Genomic DNA, 25,700 nt, shown 5'->3' with positions numbered 1-25,700 from the left:
TATCTTGAACCCAAATAAAACATTTTTTCTAAATGGTAGCTTCAGCTTTAGGAACAAGGTTTAACAAAAAGCAAAAATTTGCCTGTTTACAGAATAACCCTCAAATTAAAAAAAAAAACATTGTAAAAATATTATATCTTTATTAAAGTTCATCATCACTGCTAATGATTATTTCTTCTATGCTGTCTGCGTCCTCACTGTCTTCCTCCATTTTTTCTTCCTTTACTTCTTGACTCAATGACAACTTGCCTAACGTGGCTACATACTGCAGTGTGTATTTATTAAAATCACAACTAAAAATAATAATACAACCATTAGAGCTTTTACTTGATGAAAATCCATTTTACACATTTAAATTATTTATTTAATTATTTATGACAGCTGTTTCAGCAACACAGTATCTTTATGAAATACAAAATAAGACAATATTCTGACGCCTATACATGTAAACAGGTAGTAATAGAATTTTAATTAGCGGTGTAGAGTTATAAATTTAAATTTAACAACAGAGATGTATTTAAATCTAATTGGTCATTAAGTAATAGATTCGAATATCTCATTTTGTTAACCTTCATATTTTCCATCAAATTTAGTTTTTTGATTTGTGTAATTTAATTAAAGAATATAGGTTGATTATTAGTTGGTATATTTCCCTGCCATTAAGAAGCGATGAATCTGTAATTACAGTTTTGATTTGCTTTTGATATAACTCTACTACATTCTAGAAATTCGATCGCAATGACTGTCTCTCCTTTATCTGCTCTTGTAAATACTATATTATTTTAGGAAGCCTTATTTTTTAATGATTTTGCAATAGACCTATGTGCAAAGATTCTGCAATTTACTGCTAGTTGTAAGTTGAGATTTTATTATATTAGCTAAGCCGTGTTTGTTTACGTTATTGCGGTTATAACCGTTAACAGCAAGTAAAATTTACCATACAGAGGAAACTAGATTACAGTAATTAGAGATTTATCACTTCTTAATGACAATATACCACCTAATAATCATGAATTCTCAACTTCCAAAGCTATATTCTTTAATTAAATGACATAAAGAGGATATACTAATAAGCCCTGTATTTTCTTTTGTAGCATCACCATCAGTTAAATTTTCAACAAGATTAATAAACATGTTAGAATATCATATTAACTTTAAACCTAGATATGTTATAAAAAATCCGTTTGAACTAATGAATAAGGTTCAAGATATTAATATTCCTCCTAAGGCAATTCTAGTTTCATTTGACGTCCAAAATATATTTCCTAATATTCCACCAATTGACGTAATAAACCTAATGGACAATATTCTCACTCACAGACAAGTCAACCCTATCATAAAACAAGACTTGCTAGATAGTTTCATAGTTTGTTTAGACCAAAATTATTTTGAATTTAATAGTCAATTTTATTTGCTAAAGGATTAATTATAGGATACCCACTTAGTCCACTACTTGCAGAAATTTTCATGGACAATTTAGAAAATATACATAAACATCCGCCGAGCAAAGGATTACTTTGGTAATCACACACAGACACAATAATACATAATAACTCAAATCACCCTTACACACACACAAAATTACTGCCTTTTATGCTTTTATCCACAGACTACTGAATATACCACTTTCCACAGAAAATTTTGAAAAAGAATTAAATATAAAATAAATAACTTTTAACAATGGTTATGACCTCTCTTTGATAGATTGATTATAACTCAAAAGCAATTTCAAATAACTCTGAACTCTATCCTATATTAAGGAGAACCTAGCAAGAAAACATCTATCTAAATTGTGTCTTAAGATTGCTTTTAAAACCTAAAACACCACAGGACATTTTTTAAAAAAACAATAAAACTAAATTATGAATTACTCAAAAATATGGAGTCTATAAGTTGAAATGTGGATCATGTCCCACAATTTATATGGGACAAACAGGTAGAACATTTAAGAAATGCAACATAAAAGGGAAAAATAAAAGTTTGGATGCCATTCATTTAAATTCAGATATGCACAAGATTGATGATAATTTTGATATTTTACGTAGTCCATCAAAAAGCAAAAAACTAAATTTGTTCGAAGCTATGGAGATTAACAAAATGAGATGTTTGAATCTATTACTTAATGAATTTGACTTTAAATTTATAACTCTACACTGGTAATTAAAAATCTATTACTACCTGTTTATATATACATAGATGTCGGAATATTGTCATATTTTGTATTTGATAAAGGCACGGTGTTGCCATAACTGCAGGCATAATTCATTAAATAACTGTGAAAGTCTCATTTTTTCTTCTAATTTAATTGTAATACAACCATCTTCAATAAAGTGTGAAAAAAATTTTTTACATACATATTTGACAACTGCTCATGCCTTCTGATTAAACTCTTCTCCAAACTTATCAAGGCTGGAATATTCTGCCCCTTAATTCTTGGCCCGTAACATGTCAAGATGTGAGTGGCCCAATTTAAATAGAATTCCAAATGTCTGGAATTATCCAGTCCACTGGCAATAATTAAAAGCAATTTTTTTACGCATCTCTCGCCGAGACCGGAGACAATTAACTCCACTAAAAGTAAACTTTAAAAACATAAAACACTGATATTATAAAACAAATGTTACCGTCTTTATACGGTACAGTCTCTATCACCTCTTGTATCAAGTGGGCTTCATTTATCTTAAGCGCCATTGTCAGAGCTAAAAAATCATATATAATATGCATAGAAGTAAACAAATAGTCGAGTACCATTGACAAAGTCTTCATCTTTGATAGCCTGCCTTATGGTGCTAGGAGTGATATTGATTTGAAGATCCCATGGATCAAACACAATACCAGAAGATATTGAGTATATCAAAAGACCTTCGGTTGTGGCCGCCACCCATTGTTCGCCAGTGGGGGAAAATTGCAAGGAGAATACTCTAATCTAGAACCTATTTATTTAACACCTGCTGATTGTAGTGAAAGAGGCGCCAGTAAGCTTTTATTTTATTGATTTATGTTCTTTTCTTTTTGTACGAATTTCCTATCATCTTGATCACAGACATTTTAAAATCCTGGAAAAAGCGTACCGACTCCGTCAATGCCAATTTAGAATACCTCTGGCTTAAAAGCTCTGCTTGCCATGTCTCCCTTCCTCACTCCCGGTAATTTTAAAGCAACGTTACCGCCCTCCCGTTCTTCCCGTTGCTCAATCAACGCTAAATTCCCGAACTCCGTTAGTTTCCTTCTATTGATGAAATCCTAAAATCGTGACGTTAAAAAAGAACAAACATATGACTTCACTTGTATACATCCACTGCGTCCAAGGATCGATTCTGGGTAATCTCAAATTTTTTTACCAACAAAGCCTCTTTTACATTATAAATGCAAACGTTTTTGGACATACCTCCAGCGAGCAGATACTCTCCATCCGCGGAATAGCACAGACTCGTAAATGCCCTTAAACAAAATGCATTGAAGCTGATATCAAACCAAAACGCGCATATAATTTTATTGTGCAAATATTTTTTTTCTTAAAGTTTTGGAATATTAATGAAGATTAATTAACAAATGAATACAATGTAGGCCTATAGAATTTTTGATAAATAATAATTTTTTCCTATCACTGGTTTTAATATAACAATGGTGAGCACCTTATACACAGAACCTGATATAGCGCTGTTAAAATAAATTCATTTGAAAATCAGAGCTTTTTTGTTTTTTGCCCCTTTTTTTTTATAAATTTATAAAAAGATGATCCAAAAATGAAGTTCATGCAAATAATTTTCTTAAATTGATGGAATATAATAATGAAGAGCACCCTATACACAGAACTTGATATAGGGTGATCAGGCGCTGTTCAAACAGATTTATTTGAAAGTCAGAGGTTTGTGTTTTTTGCGGCTTGTTTTTAATATATTTATGAAAAAATGGAGAAAGTATTTGTTATTCAATTTTTTAATTCTGCATTAAGGTAATTGAATTGAGCAAATATATATAAAGATACGCAAAACTACACATCTCAAAAGAAATTAATAAAAAAAAAACAGTACAATCTAAGATGAACTTACTTAGCTTCTAGACTTTTCTTAGCCGTTATCAAATCATTATCAGATCTGCCGCTTCCCAAATCTTTTCGGCCTTCTATATTGTAAATCTGCTGGGCGGTTTTTACATGAAACACAGAAATTTGCCCGTCTAAGGTGGCAACTGCAACCTCTTGACCATCTGGTTTAAACGCTATGCATAATCCATCTGACAATAGATCGATGGTTTCATGGGCAGATCCTTTCTCTATAGCGTCCCAAATTCGAAGTGATTTGTCCCATGATACTGACACTAAAGTAGTGTTTCCAATGCCCGGGCTAAAAGTCAAACTCGCCTAAAAGTTTAAAAAGTAGATTGCAAGTATTAGATATTTATATGGAAGCACTGACTACAGGCCCCTCATGCCCGGCCAAGATTTCCAGAAGTCTGCCAGTTTTCACAGACCAGAGGTAAATTTCAAAAACATCTTGTCCCCCAGCCGCCACAAACTCGCCACTACTATCTACAGCGACACAAGCAAATTGTACAGGTCTGGGTGATGTGAATGTGCGAAAATTTCTATATCTATATTTCCAAAATGAAAATGCAAGAAAAATTATTATCATCTAGTGGGAATAAATTTGCTTTACCTTATAACATCATAAGCCCGAACTGTACCATCAAGGGAAGCAGAGACAACAAATTTTTTGCTACTGTTAAATGCTGTGGCAGTGACGGCGCTGCTATGCTCGCTGAACGTAACAAAGCAAAATCCAGACTGAACATTCCAAAGCTTAACTTTACCGTCATCCCCTCCAGTAGCCAATATTTGGCCATCGCTGGAATATGAAACGCAGACCATGTTGTTGGAATGACCCTGCTGTTTCATGACATAAGTTTCGCCTGAAAATGCGTAAAATTTATAGAAAATAAAGACAAACACATCAACAAAATCATACTCTGCCATTCCCACACTAACAGTTGCCCCACCCCTCCGCAGGCCAATGCAATCCATTGACCTGTGTTATCTAAAGAAATTGAGGAAATCTTATTTTCAGATATCCTTAGTGAGTGGATGGTGGTCATGTCTGGCACTTCATATATAAAAAATGCCCCAACAGAATAACCTACAAATGTTTCAAGTAAAAATTGACTTTATTTTAAAAAACTTATTTTTTACCGGTAACTAGTATTTTTAATTGTTTATGGTAGGAAACTGAAGTTAAGAAGGCTTCCTTGTTATCCTTCCTTATTTCGTCTGAGAGGTAATGTCTAGCAAGCCTCTTGTAGAACAATTTGCTGACATCTTTGCTAGTGTCTTCCTCCATACTGACTTTACTAAGAGCATCTACTGTTTCATCCATATTTTCTAAGCTTTTGGTAGTGTCCACTTCATCTTCTTCCAGCTCATTAGGGGATTTCTATTTAAAGCAGAAGTATATTATGAATTATACTAATTGATATTAATTTATTCAACAAAAATTATAATACAATAAAATATCTAAAAAGAACACCTTCTTTTTTGTCGGTGGATTTTCTTCATCCAAAGGTTGCCAATCTGCAGCCTCAATGGTACATTCCCATATACAAGCTTGTCCATTTTTAGAGACTGTGACCATATCATAACCATATTTTTCAAAAAAGCACCCAACAATTTCAGCAGTGTGATTTCCCAGAGAAGTAATACGAAAATTTTTGCACCTACATTTAGAAAGGAATATAGATTTGCAAATTTTTAAACGAGACCTTACTTCTCCATAGGGTACAATTTGGTGGACATATCTTTAGAACCTACAGCCAATATTTTGGAATCCGAGGACCAATCCAAGCATGTGGTCTCATCGTAAGCACTGTGAAAAACTTTCTCCATGACAAAAGAGTTATATTGACCACTGAATGGCCCTGGAGCTTTGAAAACAAATGCTGAAAGAATTATTGCAACATAATTCTTTCTATTGAATCTTTGGCGTCAGTTTTACCTGTATTGCCCTTACATACTGCGAAATGCTTGCCATCAGGGCTAAATTTTACTGTCTGACATCGACTTTTAAAGCGATATTTATGTATAACTGTTTGAGAAATCAAACTTATCATATGAGCGTCACCCTCTTCATTAATAGCAATTAAAATATGGCCATTAGGGCTCAAATCCATACATGTATAATTTGTTCGGCTTTCTATTGGGAGCGTAGCTGCATTGTTACTAAGATGTCAAAATGAAAATAATCGAAAATCGTTTTAACCATTTAGAATACATACTTTCGCAAGTCGAACATGCTCACGCGGTTCCCAACTGTACTAAGAAGCGTATTACTATCACCAGTAAAGAGAACATTCCCTTCCTTATATACAGTTCCTAATAAGTTGCTAAACTAAAATCACTTAATAAAGGAGAGGCACGTACCATACACCTCACTTACTTACTTTATAAAAGAACTTCATCTCTAAAATTCAATTAAAAAATCAAATTAAACAAACTACTAATAAAGTGATAGGTTAACGAATCCTAACCTTATCTTTCTTCTTTTTATTCATACTTCCATGTGTTATTAATCACCTAAAAGACATTTCGGATTTTTGCAAATGTGATCCTGGTAGTTTTGGTCGCAAAAATAAAAGAAGACTTTTACCATTACCGGTTTTGAACCTTGGACGAAGAATGTACCAATAAGATTTCAGTGAGTAAGGTTAATTTTGTTTGTGATTCAGGACCCAGTGTAGGTGTAAGATTTTGTACAGCATTTTGGATTTCCAAAAATGGCCAGCGACACAAAGAAAAATAAACAGAAGACTGGAAAAGGCCCAGACCCACAGGAAATTATAGCTGGATTTCATACATTAAGGGCGGAACAACGAACACTCATTTCAAAACTTTCGGAGTTTGAACAAGACTTAAATGAACACAAGTAGGTTAAATGCACTGAAGTTGTGGCTTAAGATATTTTTAGTCCCATGGGATATTATTTTTCAAGTCAATCCAGTATGGTTTTCGTAAATTGTCCGTAAAATGTGTTAGTGCAAACAGTTGTAGGTTAGAAAGTAAATTCCATTTTGGAGTTTCATTAATATGTCATCATGTTTTGCAGGATGGTAATAGAGACGCTAAAAAACGTCAACGAAGATAGAAAATGCTATAGGCTGGTAGGCGGAGTCTTAACAGAACGCAGAGTGAAAGATGTGCTGCCAGTTTTATTGACAAATCAAGAAAAGCTTTTGAAATTTATTGAAAAAATGGATGAACAGCTGGCCAAAAAGGGCCAGGAGATTAACGAATATAGAGAAAAGTTTAATATCAAATTTCGCGGCTTAGATAACGCTAAACAAGAAGACAAAGAAGTACCAGAATCATCTCGTGGAAATGTTTTAGTGTCATAAAATTAACAAATGTACATTATAAATTGTGAAACTCATACCTAAAATGGTGTAAAGTTAATATCGACATGCATAACTTTTTGTTACTGATTTTATTTTTTTCATTTTATTTAATATTGAAATGTTATTGTGGAGCATCAGGTTGATTGAAATAAAATTGTTTTGTAAGTACTCTTCTGTAAATTAGAGTAGAGTTTCAAATGAATAAAAAATATCTTTATAAATTTGTTTGATTCTAGGTAAAATACAATTTTGATGTTTATAGGTTGTGGTGTTTTAAGTAATGTGATTTTTGGCATACTTTTTGTGAAAGAATATATAACATATCTATAAATTTCAAAAACTTATTTTTCTGCTCGTCTGTAAAGTACCTAATTACCCACCGATTTAGCGTGCGGGAAGCGTCACTTTACCACGTCAGTTTCGTTTCCCATGAATGCGAGCCACTTCGGACATTTCCGGGATTTTACCGCACGGATTTGGGAGCAATCGGATGTATTCGTGTTGTTTTGCGAAAATCGACCCAAAAACTAACGGTCGTAGAAAAAGTATAGTATGCAACACGTTCGGTAAACTTTTTAACTCACTCGTTAATTAAAAAGTCGCCCCGCTCGTGTCAAATAAACTCGTGAGTCAAATGTCGTTTACCGCACTTGTTGCATAATATACTATGACGTTATGTAGATTGATTTTTGCATTTTTAATCTGTGGAACTACTTAGAGTTTAAAAAACCTCTATTGTTATCTATGGCCAGAGAATAAAGAAACGACTTGTTCTGAGCCATCCATAGGAGAGAACAAAACTGACATTGACGTTGACGTTGCTGGCAAGCCGAATGCTACTATACAAACAACCAAAATGGTTTTTAAATAGGATTGCATGTTTTTAAGACCTATGTAAATTAATTATTAGGATAAAAAAATGTTTCTACCTCTGTGGTGCTGGTGTAGTGTAATATGCTTCTATTCAGTTACGGTCTGTGTTGCTAGAATCATTAAAGCAAGAAGCCATTTTGCTGGCCTTTAGGAATTGTAATTATCCTAGGGAAAATTAGGCTTAAGCAATTATAAAACGGACCAATAGTAACAATTTCAGAAGTTCTTAACATGAGAATTTTCTAAAATTAAGTGAGTTCAGTTAATTAAATCAAAAGTAAAATCTAAAATATTTTTGTTACCTTTTCAGTTACTTTAAACCAACCATTGTTGCTTGGGACATGCACATATTTCCATGCATCTTTCAATATTCGTTTTGCTAAAAGGTGCCTTATGGGTAATGAAACTGCTAGAGACATGGAAACAGAATCAGTGAAGTCAGAAAACAGTTCCAGATCGAGGCGGTCCAGGAGCAACCGTGATAGAAATAATTTCAGGCAACATTCTCATCGTAGTACTAGGTGCAATGGTTGTATGGTAAATTTTACATAGAAATAGATTGGTTTCTTTTAGAAGCACAAAATCACGTAGAAACGACGAGATGGCTCCTTTTCAAACGGCTGTGACTTTGACTCCTGATAATAGAGATGGCCAAGAGGTGATAGAGGTGCAAATTCTACCCCAAGACGATAATTGGGGTGAAAATACTACTGCTATAACAGGTAACACTTCAGAGCAGTCTCAATCAACTGAAGATGTGAGTAACTGGCCTGGTGAGCCAGATACAGGCTTTAGTTTTCTGTGTCAGCAATATATGGGTGTCATTATAACATATGTTTTATCAACTGTAGCATTTCTAAGTCCAATTGCTATGGTGGTGTTTCCAAAACTAGGTTTTTTCTCAGCCCTATCCTCCAAAATAGGATTGGTAGATAGTGTAAAATTATTAGCATGTGGGGCCGAGTGTAAAGGTCAACTTGTATCATTGGCATTTAAAATGACCATATTAGCAGTTGGTGCTTGGGCAGTATTTTTAAGGAAACCTCATTCTACTTTGCCTCGGTTTTTCATGTTTCGCGCTGGGGTTTTGGTCTTTGTTTTTATATGTAGTTTTGCTTATTGGTTGTTTTATATTGTCCAAGTCACAGAAACAGCCAGAGCAGCAGCTTCCCCTGAGGAAGTGGTTGATTACAAAGCTTTAGTTGCTTATGCACTAAGCCTTGCCGACACTCTGTTATTTATACACTATTTAGCAGTGGTCTTGGTGGAAATAAGGCACTTGCAACCCTTGTACTATATCAAAATTGTTAGAAGCCCTGATGGGGCCAGTAAAGCATATGGAATTGGTCAACTCAGTATACAACGTGCTGCAGTTTGGGTTTTACAAAAGTATTACACCGAGTTTCCAGTTTATAATCCATATTTAGAAAGAATCCCCGTGTCAAAATCCCGTAAGACATCGACAAGTTTTAAATTTTATGAAGTAGACGGGATAAACAATTCTCATATGCAGCAGTCTCAATCGAGGGCTATGCTTGCTGCGCATGCTAGGCGGAGAGATTCTAGTCACAACGAACGATTTTATGAGGAACATGAATATGAGCGTAGAGTAAAAAAGCGCAGAGCTAGGCTAATTACAGCGGCTGAAGAAGCTTTTACTCACATAAAGCGTTTACATAATGATCAAGTGCCTGCCATACCAATGGATCCTCATGAAGCCGCACAAGCTATATTTCCCTCTATGGCCAGGGCTTTGCAGAAATACTTGCGTATAACTAGACAACAACCCCGACATACCGTTGATTCAATATTAAGCCACTTAGCTCATTGCTTAAGCAATGATCTAACACCGAAAGCTTTCCTAGAGCCCTTCCTAGTAAGCGAACCTGTGCTACAAAATGAGAAAGAGCAGAAAGATGTCCAGACTTGGGCGCTGATCTGCGAGGAGCTGTTGACAAGACCCATCGGTGATAATGTTACTTTTCAATTGAGACAGAATGACGTTTCGTTGCTTTGCGTCATAAAAAAGTTGCCTCATTTCAATATTACAGAAGAGGTAGTCGATCCAAAAAGCAACAAATTTGTATTGAGGTTAAATTCCGAGACGTCTGTATGACCCATGTACAGTTCACTCGATCGACTGATATAGGTTAGTTTTTAAGTAAGGTTAGATTTCGTTGTCTCAAACAATGTCAAAGTGGGTGAAAGTTTGCGGTATTCGTTACCTAATTTAAATTCAAAATGTTAAGTGATGCTACAGTTTACCTAGTTAGTAAAAATATCCCAAAGTATCATTTACAGAATGCAAATGTTCGAGATTAGATGTTAGGAGTGTTTTTTTTTTAAATATTGTAATAGCTGACTTTGAAAATAGGTCAGAATATGCAAATAGGAAATGATTTAAAAAGGATCTGAAAATCGATGAATTATTGACGTTTGACACAAGAAATTTGACAACACAGGATTAAAAAAAATAATATGAGTGGGGAAACTGAATTTTTGGGTAATTTATGCCTGTGCAGTTCAGCTAAGTTCTGTTATCTGGTAAACTGCAGGATTATACATTTATTCACTTAATAAATTATTAACTTATCAGAAAAGACAGAAGGGTTGAAAAAATCAAAGATTAAATTGAATTGGCCGAAAAGACCGCCCTTAATTTAAGAAATTTATTTTCGCGTGTTTTTTTTTTTACGTTGTAAATAAGTGTAACCCATAATTTAGGAGTATGTGTATTAACGTTTTCTCTTCGTGATCGTGCGAATTGTTAAATGATCAATTGACTTAGCTTAAGGAAAATATCCTTATTATATGAGTATTACCGTTGGAAGAATTACATTAAGTACTTGCGACTACAAGTAGTTATTGTAATTCTTCGAACGGCAATACGAAATATAATTTTAAATTATTTGAAAATGATTGGAGCATCCCCTAACCTGGGGATATTTGTGTCTCCTGGTGTAAGTATAACATATCTGACTTTTTGAAATGTTTAAATTTAATCTGATGCACAAAATGACGCACATATCCACTATATGTGTTTTGAAAATATGAACGTGTGTTAGTAGTAGTCATATTGTTGAAAAAGTATAAGTAATATTTGGGTGAAGATTTTTTCCTTTGTCATTGGCGCACTATGGTATTCTAAAACATTTTTGCTAATGTACGGGTTGTCTCAGATTTTAAATAGGAAAATTTAATTGTATACTAACTTCAAGTTCCTCAGCTCTTTTACTAGACAGAGTGTTTTCAATTCAATTAAGAATACTTGCTAATATTTAACGGCTCCAGAATTTGAATTGTAACACATTCTATTCACAGTTATACAATTATTTAACGATAACCATTGCACTCATGGAAAAATATTTATTTATTTTCTTCGTTTTTATTTAAAATTGAGGACATGGATGAGAAGATTTGGAAAAAAAAAACAAAAAAAAATTAATTGATTAATTACTAAATTGTTTTTTGCCCATCAAAATTATAAATATGTCATTCTTGCACTTCAACTGGAGTATCGTCGTACTTAAAATTACTAGAGAATTTTACTACTGCATAGTAATTTTGCCTGTTTAAAAGCTGAGTTATTTATTTGTGTAATCCTTGTTTAATTGACTGATTTTTTCGGCAGTATTAATTTTTTTTTAGTTTTTCTTCTTCGGTGAATAAATATTATAACATTGTCAATAATTTATTTATACTTATATTATTAAGTATTCAATTAAAACTTGTAAAAATCACGTTTATATCAATAATTACTCAATGGCGACGAGTTATTTTTAATGTAATCTCAATGGTGTGATGTACTTAAACCGAAACTTTCGTACTTATTTTTATAGGAATTGTAAATATGTGATATAATCATTTTATACATTAAAAAAAAAACAACGTACACGTATATATACATGTCATTATTTACGCTCAATTATTTATTTATTGCGAATCTCCGAAGGAGATTTTTATATTTTTTGTATTTTTCAAGTAAAATCGGCTTCCAATTCCTTGTGTTTCATTTGGTGACATAGTTGATCCAACGTTGACGACGGCTTTCAAATAAATTAAACTCAATTTTACGATCAGCGATTAATTTTTTCTGTTTAACCAATTTTTAAATTTACCCAAAGCCAAAAGATTGTTGAAGGGGACTAATTATGCCATATGCAATTTTTGGCAGTAGTTTCACCAAGCATTTATTTGATGATTGATTTATCTTTATTCTATCCACATTTGAAAAACATTCTTAACAAACAAATTTAATATGCCCTTTATGCCCTAAATCGTCAGTTCTTTTATAAAGAATGTATTACTATGAACTAAATACTGCTGGTCATTTTTTTCATCTCTAGATTTTCCAGGAAAAACATGATTTTAGCTTGTATTTGTTTGACTCTACCAACTTTTGTGTGTGAACAGGTAAATATAGCAATTCCCAAACATTTATTATTAACATGTTAGTTCAGGTCACTACACTATTTGAATCAGATCAGAAAATATTGTGAATACCAAAATGTGTAAATAGTAAATACACAAAAAACTGGATAATTTTTTAAAATTATTTAAAAAATCAAGAAATGCGCTTTTAAGGGTAAACCGTATATCGATAATTATGATATTAAAAAGATAAAACGCCGTTTGATAGATGTCTATGCAGAATTCATTGGCTTATACAAATTTTTAGTCTATAGTTTTTCAGCTATAATTCCAACATATTTTTTTAAACACCCTTTATTTTTATGCCATTAAATAGCGCCTTATTAGTAAAGCTAGCTTGTTACGGCTTTCGCAACCCAAGATTGAATTTTTGTGAAATGACAAAATTATTATAGCTTCTCTGGGTTTTTAGATACAGTTTAATTTGTAAACTTTTCATTGTTATAGACACCCGTTTTAGTTCTGTTGTACCTTAACTTATGGAGGAGATGGTCTGGATTATATTTTTTAAGTAGGATCTAGTGCCGTAATCAGCTTTCTTCAGAAACTCACAAATTAAGATATATAAAGTAAACTCGTGTTTTTATTTAGTTAAACAGCCTGTATGTCTTTTATTCATATTACGAGCTTTTCAAAAATATGTACACACATAAGAGCTATTTCAAATATATATCTTTAATTATATTTTTTATGAGTACGCCTTAAAAAATATATATTTACAAATATTTTTTTTACATAGCTACGTAATTTATTTAAAAACAAGTCGCAATAATGCAATATTGCAAATAAATGCAAATGTAAAGAAAATGAGTACCTTTTTCCATAGCCTAGTCATAAAAAATAAAATAAAATTAAAGACGTATGCCTTGTATTTGAAATACCCCATACGGGTTACAAAATTTTGAAATGCTAGTAATCAGAATATTGAAATTATTAAAAAACATACAGGGCGTTCCATTAAAAAATAACATAAGTTTAGGTTGTTTGTATATTAAAATGTCTAACGTTTAAAAGAAAGCTGATTACGGCACTGGATCACTACCTAAAAATAATCGAGCAACAAAAGTCTTTAACAATGCGAAATTATCAAAATCAGTCTGTATCTAAAAATCCAACATAGCTATGTCATTTCTATTTATTTCTGTCACGTTCCATTTCATAAAAAGAAGCGTTGGGTCATTAAAGTCGCACCACGCTAGCTTTGTTACAAAACCATCAAAAATGGGACACATAGTAAAAGACACTAGTGAAAGCTTTGAAAATCAGTTCAAAGGATGTGTAGAAAATTATAGGATAATCATCATAAGATAACTAAAATCTGAAGTTAATTGTTTTTTTAAATTAACTGCTTTTAAAAGATTTCAAAATCTTTATTATGACGAATCAGATGTTGAAGGTGATATCTGAACCATTGGTTTTTGAACCATATAAGAGATAAATTTCGCTAAATCATTTTGCTTTGGTCGTTTGCCAGATCTTTGACTACTATCTGTGTATCGATTGGCGAATTTTTATGTTTCTTTTTCCAAAGTAAGCATTTATATATATATATATATATATATATATATATATATATATATATATATATATATATATATATATATATATATATATATATATATATATATATATATATTCTCACGTATTGATTCACGGATTAAAAAATGTGATGACACTATATTCCGGGATATCATCCGTTCGCTCGTTGAACTCCGACTGGAATCCTGCATCCGACTGGAATCCTGCAAATCTTGCATCCGACTGGAATCCTGCAGACGTTTCGCCAAAATCTCACTTGGCATCTATATATATATATATATATATATATATATATATATATATATATATATATATATATATATAGGTATATTTATCCTTGTCTCCTGTTGTAAAAGCGTGAAACCCGCACGATGAGAGTACACGTGAATATTTACATACGGGGTGTCAAGTTTTATTTTCGTTTTTTTTGTATAATTTCCTAAATAGAGGTGCAAAAAGTAATAAGGCTTCAAAAATTCGAAAATACATGTAGCTACAAGTAAGAACAAAATTTGGAACAAATTCAAATTTCTAATGTCAAAAAACCTCCAGCTGCCAATTTTTGTTCATAAATCGACATTATTTAGGAAATTATGCCGAAAACTCAAAAGTATAAATAACACTTTCACACCCTGTATTATTTACAGTAGGTTTTTATTGGTCACACTTCCTGTTTAGGGATCATTTCCAGCAGTTAGTTAATATCTATGTACTACAGTCAAAACATATTTTTTATACCTATTTTTTATACCTATAAGCAGTTTTGCTTATATATAAAATTGAAACTTTAGGCGCTTTAAACAAGGATGAATTATAATGGTTCGTTGAAAATGCACAGATGCGTCGAGATATCGTTTTAACAGGCCGCCCTTTTTTTAATACCGCTCCGACCCTAAATAAAACGTGCCCCAATAACCGATGAATTTTGTATATTTTCGTCAGCGACTCTAGCCCCTGCATTATTCCGAGCACCCCTTGCTTTTTTAACTAACGCCCCGTCATAAGCTGATAATAGCAATGCCCCGTAAGTACGACGGAATCACTACGCTTTTTGTGTAAGTTCCCGCCTAATAGGATTTGTTAGTGTTGTGTGTTTTGTTACAATTACACAGATGTAAATATAAACTACTATACGCGACGAATAAAACAGATTTCGATCGTAACACGGACGTAATCCTTAGGACAATGCCTCACGGGTTAGCGATGTTTTAATTTGGCGTGAATGTTTACACGAATGGAGCACGAAAAGGGCGAAAACAGGATGTACTGAAATTAAACGCCAAAGGTTTAACGTGTTGTTAAACTAGACTCCAGAACTCCTTAGTTTTTGAATTACAGTGTGTTGAAGGCGATCTGTTGACGTCTTTTTTAAATATGGTTGTCCTAGAATTTTTTAAAAATTTTTAATACCCGATTTCTATTTTATCATTTTTATTATATTATTTCGATTATTTTCTTACGATCTCCGGCATATATATTTATTAACTTAAAATTAAAATCAAAGTGAAAATGGACATAATAGCCTCGTGACGAGAGAATGTTATTAGACAACATTTTACAATAAAAAATAGTATTTATAGTAATTTTATGCCTCCGTTGACGGGGTCAACGGCTGCAGGCCAACTCTTGCAGGTCGGTGGAATTTAACCTATGTGGACAACAGGATTTCCGGATATAACACCTCCCCCATTAAGTGAAAAGATGGAGCCTTGCTATAACTTCTTGTACGCTAACTAAAGCGTATCTTCTCGGGTAGTTATACTTCTGGGTCTAGTCCGTCTTTTCGGAGTTAGCGATTTGAGTTGCATCGGCTTCGAAGGTGATTGAGGATCGTTACCATCGGCGATGCTGAGTCGGTTTCTTTCTCGGGCATTTACAAAGATAGCAAAGATAGCTATTGTCAACCAGTGACAATGGTTGGTTGATGAAGTAGGTTTTCTAATTATTCCGAATATTCGTGCGACTTGTGTTGGGTCACGTTAAGGTCGTTGGTGTCGATCTTGCTCAGTTTCAGGGGTTTCAACTCTGGAGGTTGAAATTTCTCTGGAATATGAGAACAAGGGCGTGACTCTTGTAGGTCACGACAAAAACTAATTAAAGTCTATTTCTATGAAGTTGTAATCGGAGGCTAAGACGATTGAAGATTGACATGTAACAGGAACACGATTGGAATGTCTAAGCAACTGCAAGAGCTTCTCTATGGATTTCAGATCTCTATGCTTTTTAGATCTTCAGATAATACATAGAGTAAATAATCGTCATCACGCGCCATATATTTCATTGTTGTTGGAATTATATGAAATAATCGAGTTCGATTGTCCAAAATTCGAATAGGTAAAATACGATACAATGTGTATATTTTAGGCTCTATTAGGGGTATTCTTTTAATACGAAAACAACTTTATTTTCAGTTTGAAATGCTTCTAGCTCCATAATATATAACTTGCAATGCTCGAAGTATAGGGTGGTAGTGGTAAATTATTTTTTGTCAAAGATTTTGAGATTTCCTGAAGAGAAATGACTAAATCTCTTGGGTAAATAATACAACTATGTAAAACTTTGATTCGTGCCAGTACGCGCGACTCCATAATAATGCTACATGCGATTATTTAGGTCTCGCATGTATTTGATGATGAGTTGTTCTTCGTTATACAGAATTTCTGGTTGCCTACTACAAGCGTGCCCAAATATTAATTCATAAAGGGAAAAGCCATGCGTTTTATTCTTGTGTTGTTGTAGCAGATTATTGTGTATGGAAGAGCATGAAAGGGGTGTCCTTTTGGATTTTCGACTTTATGAGCTCGGATCATTTCTGTGAGCGTGGCATGGAATCTCTCTAGTGATCCATTAGATTGTGGGTGGCTAACGCTTGAGAAAGTGAGTTTTATATCGTACAAAAGACAAAGATCTTTGACAAGGGAGTTATCAAATTCTCGGCCATGGTCACAATGTATTCTAACAGGAGTTCCAAAATGTTGGATGTAGAGATGAAGGGTGTGTCTTTTTGGAGAAGTCTAGTTAGAGGTTTTGAGATCTTAGCGAAATTGGGAATAAAACGTCGATAGTAACCGGTTAAACCAAGGAAGGATTTAATGTCTTTCGGCGATTTTGATTCTAAAATGTTTTGAATAGCGTCTATTTTGTCGGGTTTGGGTTTGACTCCGTCTTGGGTTACGAGATGCCCTAAGTAAGCTACTTCCTTTCGGAGAAAATCACACTTGTCAGGTTGGTGTTTGAGGTTTTCACCACGAAGGCGTTTGAAGACATCAGTTTAACCTTTGTATATGTTCGTGTATGCTAGCGGAATAAACGATAATGTCGTCCATGCAAACGAGACATCGTTCGTTTTGAAAACCTAAGAGAATGTTGTCCATGACGCGGTAGAAAGTGTATGGAGAATTTTTTAGTCCGAACGGTAAACGGAGAAATTCAAAATGACCATTTCGGTGAAACCCAGAGGCTAGGTCCAAAGTAGTGAAATATTGACATCTGCCTAACTGGTCTAAGAGATCGGAATATTGGGAAGGGGGTATTTATCGTCGACAGAGACTTCGTTTAGTTTGCGATAGTCGATGACGACGCACCATTTTTGTTTCATGGAAACGTACAATTTTTTGGGACGACTCAAACAGGGGAAGACCATGGAGAAGTGGAAGGTCGAATAATTCCTTGTTCTAGCATTTTGTTAATCTGTGATTTTATTATTATTTTTCAATATAATCCTCCTTAACTTCAATACACTTATTATATCTCTTTATCAACACAACAACAACAACTCAATTCCTTTAAAAAAATATTCTTCTGGTTTGTCTGCAAAATGAGCTAAAACAGCCTCTTTTAACTTAACTTCGTCGTTAAACCGCCGTCCACGTAAGTCCTTTTTCAAATATCCAAACAAATAATTATCGCGGGGGGCCATAACTGAACTATAGGGAGGATGGTCTATCTATTGGAACCCACACTCTAAAATGGCAGCTTGTGCAACACCAGCAGTATCCATTATCGTGCAAAAGATGCACGCCTCTGGTCAGTTTTCCTCTACGTTTTACACGTATGCAGTCCCGCAATTTATGTAATAATGTTGCGTAATATTTACCATTGTCAGTGGTATTAGTTTCTTTAAAATCTATCAAAAGAATTCCTTCACAATCCCAAAAGATCGTGGTCATCACGTCTTTTGTTGACTGGCAGACCCTGAATTTTCTTGGAGGTGCTTCACCCTTACGACGCCACTCCATTGTTTTTTTTTTCGATAGAGGGTCATAATAGAGAACCAAAGTTTCATCTCCCGTAACAATAGTTTCTATCACAGGCTTCGGTTCTGACCCACAGAGTTCCAAAAAAGACCGCGCACACTCGACACGGCGTTGTTTTTAAATACCCGAAAGGTTTTTAGGAACCCATCTTGCACTAACCTTATGCATACCTAAATGATCATGCAGGATTCGACGGACACTTGTATCAGAAAGCTTAGTAATTTATGAGATTTCCTTGACCTTGAAACGTCGATCAATCAATACCACCTCTTCCACAATCGCAATAATATCTTCCGTTATGACCTCCACTGGTCGACCAGTTCTTGAATCATCTTCAAGGGACTCCTGCCCCATTCGAAAACGTTTTGCCCATTCTTTACAAATAAATCACTTTTAAATTGGGAAATGATATACGGTACCGTCGATGTAAATCACAAAGTTAACATTTTTAATAAAAACATACTACACGCTCCCATTAAATGAAAAAAAGTTATGAAAAGCCGTTTGCTCCCTGGATAACACCAAATATAAAATATTTATTATAACTAAGGCGAAGCACTACGGCTATATCCAAAAATGAAACCTAAAGCAATTAACAATACAACAAAAATCTCAGAAAAAAATGCAAAGAATGCATCAATTCGGGAAGAAAAATACATATTTTGGCTAATTAGCGACAAAAAACGGAAAAGAACTGTGGCAAAACGCAAAACCGGTAAACTTATTTCGCAAACCAAACAGCATCAACTCTCCTCCAGATTTTCTGTCAGGCCCTACGCAACCAGACAATTACTTCAATGGATGTGCGAACATTAAAGACACAAAATCGCACGGCAAAATCAAATTTTACAGCTTGAATAGAGTGACAAAGTATGAATTTAAGCTAAATCGGACCCTAAAAAATATTGACCTCCCTGATCAAAACTTCTGCTGCAGGAAAAGATCGGCTTTTAATAAATACGGCGATCCTAGCAAAAAAATCCCAGAGATCTGGAAAAATCTATTACTAAACCAACACTGACAATTAAAAATTAAAGATATAACACCCATCAGTATTTTACCAGTACTTTCAAAAATTATCACCAAATAATCCTAGAGTGCCAATCAGGTTTCGTAAAAATTTTAGTACCATAACTAACGGTTCTCTCAAAAATTGTTGATAACATAAATTTGCGTAGTGATAAAGGTGAAAACACACTTGTTGTACTACTAGATTTTAGCAAACCCTTTAACGCCATAAATTGCGACTTTTTGCGAAATTTTCCTACTTTGGATGTTGAAAAGACTTTATTGAATTATGTCAAAATTATTATTAAACATATAAATAATTACGCAAAAGATCATAATCTCAAACTTAACCCACAAAAATCATGTCTATTATTATTTTGCAACAACAAACAAAACGAAGAAATCAAAAAAAATATAATGAGCATAAAAGTCCAGGATGAGAATATTCCTTTCTTCTACGAGGCAAAAAAAAAAATGGAATTATCTTCCATAAGGAGGTGAGTTTCAAATTGCATATAAACAAAGAACTATAGAGCGCCAATGCTTATATGTATAAAATAACGTCTTCCACAAAAAAAATAAATTATTTATGTAATACCTTAATACTTTCACTCCTTCATTACGGTACTATAATCTATAGCAAATCTGTAACATCAGAAATACGCTACACAATTCAAAAGGTTATTATATTACACCCTATTTAAATAAAACATTCCAACCGGCCGACGAGAAATTTAAGATTTCCAACCCAAAACTGCTTCATTTCAAAAATCTTTTTTTTGTTTTGCACCAAAATACTGGAACAAAATCCTATCAAATGCGACACTTCTTTAAAGAAGTTTAAAACATTTATTAAAACTAAGCTACTAGATGAGTAACGATTATAAAGATTACCTTCGTTTGTGTACCCTAAATAGTCTAGGTCTTTCTTCTCTGTTGTTTTTCTTCTTGCACCTAGTGTTTTTTTTCTATGTTAAGTGTGCATATAGTGATCGACTTATACATAGTAGCTGCGTTGCTCCTGGTTTGTGAATCTTGGGCAGTCGAGTGGTTTGACTTTTTTACAGCTTCTGATAGAGAAAAACCTTTAATAACAGGGTGCGTGAAATTATCAACATTATTTCAGATATATTAAAATCCGAGAACCAAACCTTCTCCTCTTAATTAAAAATGCTTGTTTGGAACATACATTTTTCTCGAATATCACTAATATATTTAAATTATGGAAACGCTACGTTGATGATACTTTTGTTATTTGACCTCATGGTCAAGAATGTTTACTAGATTTTCTTAACCATTTAAACTCTATACACCCTAAGATACGTTTTACCATTATACCATCTATAGAAATCTATGACCAACCAAACAATCTTAACCGCGACTCAGGTCTTTACCTAAGGAGGTATAAAGTATAATACGAGCTAGTTTCGGTTAACTTCTGAATAATCCATGAGTATGATTGGCGAAACTTCACTAAACTTCAGTAAGTTCGATTCAACAACTTACGCAGAAGCAATCCAGAAGATTTTGTCAATATTAACCCATATTCCTTTCATCACAATTCTTTCAGGAATTGAGAAAAGAAGATGAAACAAAAAATATTTTAATTTTTCTCAGCTTGAAAACTCACTTTAAATATGGCTAAGAAATTTGCAGAAACCGGGTTTCAAACTCCATGTGGCAATCTCAGAACGCGATAATAATTTGCAGCGTTTTCTGTTTACCAATTTGTTTAATATATATTTTTTTATTTCCAAGACTATCTGACCTTCATTGCCATACAGTTAGCTGAATATCAAACTTTTTGCGGGGTATTGAACAGAATCCCCCTAATTTATTGAGTTTTTGTAATGTTGACTATACAATGTTAAACAATAGCAAGAGTAGGGTGAGGTGATGAATTTGCGTAGTCGAGTACCTTTCGATAAAAATAATCATAATTTTATATCAATTATCAAGCAAAAAATTTTCCGTTATTGCGTCATAAAACCAGGTTTCGGCACTTATTTGAAGTACTCGATTTAAATATTTGACATTTGTTTTAACAATACCCAGTGTTTCATAAACTAGTGCTAGTAAAGAAAACAAATTTTTGTATTTATTGACTAACGGTATAAAAATTTCACTTAAAAGCTAAGCATCACAGTATATAGACGTTCACTAACATGGGCAAACAGTCTAATGCCTATTGGGTTCTTCTAACGGAGCAGGGTTGTAAGGGGAGTAAGGGCTGATGCCAATGCGATTCGGTTTCAGCCAAGTTTTAGGGTATTTCACGAGGTAGAAAATGAACCCTATCAGCAATATAATAACCGCCATCAAGACCACGATGAGAATGCGGTGCGATGGTTTTCCGTAAATTTCTGGATAGCACTGCTGCAAATCCAGTTGATTGAGATCCATGACGCTTCGGTGTCTTAATACTTTTGGCGAACTGCATCTAAAAATCAAAATTATGAGCCTTATATTTTTGTAGAATGGAGAAAGACTAAACTCAGAAATCATTTATACAGGGCGTCCCACTTAAAAACTGTACACTCTTGTAAAATCGTGGTTTATGGTTAGTTTTTTTTTGTTGTATAGATCTCTGAAAAAAATGCCAAAGTCATGGCCAACTGAGATCATTCAACAAAAGAGAGAGAAAAGTGCTATTTTCGATGTAAAAAAAATTAATTGTCGACGAATTTTTATTGCTTCAACTTAAAGTCATGGCCAACTGGAACTATTTAACAAAGGCGAGAGAAGAGAGAAAAGTACGATTAGGTATTTAAAAAATAATAAATTGGTAACGAATTCTTATTTAGCAGTGCTTAGCACCCAACTATACCAATTTTTATATTTTTTCAATACAGGGTGTTTGAAATATCATTTGCACCCCGCTTCAGGCTGTACATCGTTGTAAAATATTTGATTGCGGTTTGATTTTGATTTATTTTTGTTAGATAGATCTCTCAAAAACCACTTTTTATTACATCCACCTGAAGTCTGGGAAACTGTCAATAATAATAAAGTATCAACCAATTCTTATTTAGGACTACATAAAACCTAACTACTAATTTCCATAAAGTTCAAATACAGGGTGCTTGAAATATCGCCTCGCTTAAGCATTACTCCTGTAGAATGTTTGTTTATGGCTCAATTTTGATAATTCTTTTTTTGTTGGAGGGATTTTAGTCAAAAAGACTAACGATTTTACAGACTTTACAACGCTGTGTTTCTTTAATTAAAAAGGATTTTTATTTCTCATCCAATAATTAAAATAACAGGAAGATGAAAACTGATTGACTTCGGCATACTGTTTCCTGTCAAATTAACTCTCTAATTTATATTTTAATTTTGTTTACATTATACCTTTCGAATACTATGGTTTACTAATGCTGTTATACAAAAAAATAAATGTCTCTTAAAATTAAAAACTTTGGTCATTGGTCTATTTACTTTTAGGTGGTCTTGTATATGAATCTGTTGTTTTTTTAAAAAAATCTCTTAGAGTACTTCTGGATTTTCCGATTCAAGAAACTGTGTCAGCTAGAAAATAAGAAAAAACGTTTCATTTCTCTTTAGTGAAATACATCCAGCAAAAAAGAATTATCTACAGGAGTAACGCTTAAGCAAACTGAATAAGAATTCGTGGACATTTTATACTTAAACAAATCTCTAATAGCCCTTCTCAATATTTGACCTCAAAAATTAGTCCCAGTTGGCCATGACTTTAGGTTGATGTAAAAAAAAAGGTTTTAGTGCGTTTTTGAGAGATCAATCCAATAAAAAAAAATGTTATCAAAACCAAACCATAATCCAAGATTTTACAACGATGTACAGCCTTAAGCGCTGAGCAAAGGATATTTGAAACATTATAAAAATTCGTATAGTTGGGTTCTAAGTACTCCTAAATAAGAATTCGTTGCCAATTTATTTTTTTTAAATCCCTAATAGTACTTTTCTCTCTTCTCTCTCCTTTGTTAAATAGTTCCAGTCATGACTTTAATTACAAGCAATAAGCAAACCAAGATTTTAGTGCATTTTCAGATGTATACAACAACCAAAAATCAAAATCGATCCATAACTAAAGATTTCACAAGGGTGTCTGTACACTCTTGTGAAATCTTTATTTATGGATCGATTTTGATTTTTTTTTGCACTAAAATCTTGTTTTGCTTATTGCTTCTTAAGTGGGACACACTGTATATGCTTAAGTGTCATTGAGGCAAATAAGAAGTAAAAATTGAGTAAAAAAAAAGCAATTTCAAGCCAACATCATTTTTAGAACAGTTGTTAGGTAGTTTAGAATGAGAGAAGTACAGTTCAAGTACAAGGTCCCCCCAATGAACAAAATTTCATCATCCATTTAGCCAAAGTATGTTAAAAGTGTTCTAATAATATTTTTTTCGCATACCGAGAGATAAGGATTATCTGCCCTCTTGAAATTCTATTTGATTTTTTTGACTTCTAGTTGCTGATTACCTATACATAACTGGATTTTAAATATGTTGTTTATATAAGTTTAAATATTTGTTTATTCTTAATTGAGAGAAATTTCTTTCTCTAATTAACACGAGTATCAAAAATTGCGCATTTGCAATAACCAGCTTTTAGCTAACCAGGCGAGGTAAATGTGAGAATGTCGTTGTAAAATCATTTTGATCTTTTCTGTAAACGTTTTTCTTCCATATTTATTTATAATTTACCGAGAAATCTATTAATCTGCGGAACAACGATAACGGTTTGGAATTGGTATCGTAAATTTTAAAAATTAAATTATCTAAGCCTTGGTAAAACGTTTGACTCGTATACATTTTGATATAACGCAATACCTTATTTCGCTACTTTGGAGGAGCTCGCCATCGAATTCCTGTAGCCAAAGGAGGTCACAATTGCATTTCCAGGGGTTGTACCTCAAATCGATATGGTCCATTTTCCTAAACAAATATTTGTAGGACTCGTTGATGGATGTTAACCCATTCCTAGCTAGAGACAAGTATTTGGGGAATGCCGACAACGTCTTGGAGGGTATTCCAAACGCCAGCTCAGTAAAATTCTTCAAATTTGTACAGTCCGTGATGATCAGGCTTTCTAGCGACTGCAGATTGTAAAAGGCGTAATGATGAACGTTGGTTAAGCTGGGCATTCTGCTTAGTTTCAAGTATTTGAGGGAATGATAGTTGAGGTATTTTGCCGATAGGAAAGTGAGATTGTTCCCTGATAAATCTAGGTGTTCTACGGAGTACGGCACCAAAGGGATTAGGTTGAACTCATTATCAGCCATGTCCAAGTACTCAAGGCGGATGAAAATGCTGAAATAATCGGGATGCAAATCGCTGACTTCCACGTTATTTAAAGCCAAATGTGTGATGTTCGAATTTATGGCCAAAGTTTCTGCCAATACGTCCTTTGAGTTCATCAAAAACGGACCCAAGGGGTTGTTGCTCAGGTCCAGATGGGTTAGAGCGTGCAACGGTTCAAATATACCATCCGGTAACACCTTTAAATTATTGTAAGCCAAATTCAAATAGTACAGGTTGGTCAAAGTGGAAAATATGTCGCCGCCCTCCAAGCTGGTGATGTTGTTGTAGCTTAAATCCAGGAGACGTAGTTCCGGCAGACTTTTGAAAAAGTTGACGTCGACAAAATTTATTCTGTTGTGGCTCAGGATTATTCTGGTTACACTCTCGCTCGATATCGGAGTGTCCAGAATTTCGATATTATTTAGATTTAGGTCTAACACGTTCACATCTTCCGTGAATTTTGTTATATCTGGGAATTGGATCAAGTTCAAACCTGAGCATTTAGCGACTATTTTCGCAAGTCCTGTGATTTCATCGCTGTACCTTCTGCACTGACATCCCGAAGCTCCGTTGTCACACACGGGCTGAGCATTTGCCAAAATCACGGACACCAAGCACCACCACAGAGCCAGATACATTTCGGCCATCGAAAAATTGCAACCAAATGATTCAATTATTGAGATACGGCAAACTTGTTTACTTATCTCGTTTTATCAGTAAGCGCAAATAGAATAAGTGACTAAATAATTATTTGGATCGCTCAGTGAACAAACAGTATGAAATTTATTAATTCGACAAATATGTCGCGATAAAAGGGGTTTCCAAAAAGGAACATGTATTCGGCGTCTCAAAATTCGCCGCATACTTTTTGTCAAGTTCTGAAAATAACCAAACACTATCTTTTAGATCTAGAACTGCAGGCTTT

General features: G+C 33.7%; 4 protein-coding genes across 4 annotated transcripts; 2 read left to right on the top strand and 2 right to left on the bottom strand.

Annotated features, from left to right (window-relative positions):
- Positions 1–136: 136 nt before the first annotated feature.
- On the bottom strand, positions 137–7,964 carry LOC132700357 (periodic tryptophan protein 2 homolog). Its single transcript, XM_060667608.1, has 17 exons — positions 7,764–7,964; positions 6,433–6,565; positions 6,268–6,380; positions 5,988–6,211; positions 5,760–5,931; positions 5,523–5,709; positions 5,189–5,429; positions 4,968–5,135; positions 4,659–4,911; positions 4,419–4,593; positions 4,053–4,363; positions 3,294–3,441; positions 3,100–3,243; positions 2,749–2,926; positions 2,625–2,699; positions 2,355–2,571; positions 137–293 (listed from the first exon to the last, which is right to left on the bottom strand). The coding sequence occupies exons 2-17, from the start codon at positions 6,448–6,450 to the stop codon at positions 143–145; spliced, it is 2,775 nt and encodes a 924-aa protein (XP_060523591.1). The 5' UTR covers positions 6,451–6,565; positions 7,764–7,964; the 3' UTR covers positions 137–142.
- On the top strand, positions 6,660–7,603 carry LOC132700358 (prefoldin subunit 2). The gene is made up of 2 exons (XM_060667609.1): positions 6,660–6,914; positions 7,095–7,603. Exons 1-2 carry the CDS (start codon positions 6,766–6,768, stop codon positions 7,381–7,383), a joined length of 438 nt encoding a protein of 145 aa, XP_060523592.1. The 5' UTR covers positions 6,660–6,765; the 3' UTR covers positions 7,384–7,603.
- Positions 7,965–8,195: 231 nt separating the features above from the next.
- Positions 8,196–12,242, top strand: LOC132701235 (vang-like protein 2-B). The gene is made up of 3 exons (XM_060669016.1): positions 8,196–8,508; positions 8,567–8,777; positions 8,830–12,242. Exons 2-3 carry the CDS (start codon positions 8,650–8,652, stop codon positions 10,370–10,372), a joined length of 1,671 nt encoding a protein of 556 aa, XP_060524999.1. The 5' UTR covers positions 8,196–8,508; positions 8,567–8,649; the 3' UTR covers positions 10,373–12,242.
- Positions 12,243–21,602: 9,360 nt separating this feature from the next.
- On the bottom strand, positions 21,603–25,424 carry LOC132700933 (chondroadherin-like). The gene is made up of 2 exons (XM_060668531.1): positions 24,305–25,424; positions 21,603–21,930 (listed from the first exon to the last, which is right to left on the bottom strand). The coding sequence occupies exons 1-2, from the start codon at positions 25,420–25,422 to the stop codon at positions 21,669–21,671; spliced, it is 1,380 nt and encodes a 459-aa protein (XP_060524514.1). The 5' UTR covers positions 25,423–25,424; the 3' UTR covers positions 21,603–21,668.
- Between the last annotated feature and the right edge of the window lie 276 nt (positions 25,425–25,700).

This window comes from Cylas formicarius, unplaced genomic scaffold (genome assembly GCF_029955315.1).
Source record: "Cylas formicarius isolate icCylForm1 unplaced genomic scaffold, icCylForm1.1 PGA_scaffold_4__25_contigs__length_36172078, whole genome shotgun sequence".
NCBI lineage: Eukaryota > Metazoa > Arthropoda > Insecta > Coleoptera > Brentidae > Cylas > Cylas formicarius.
Note: the sequence above shows the minus strand (reverse complement) of the source record. Positions and strands in the feature narration are given on the sequence as shown.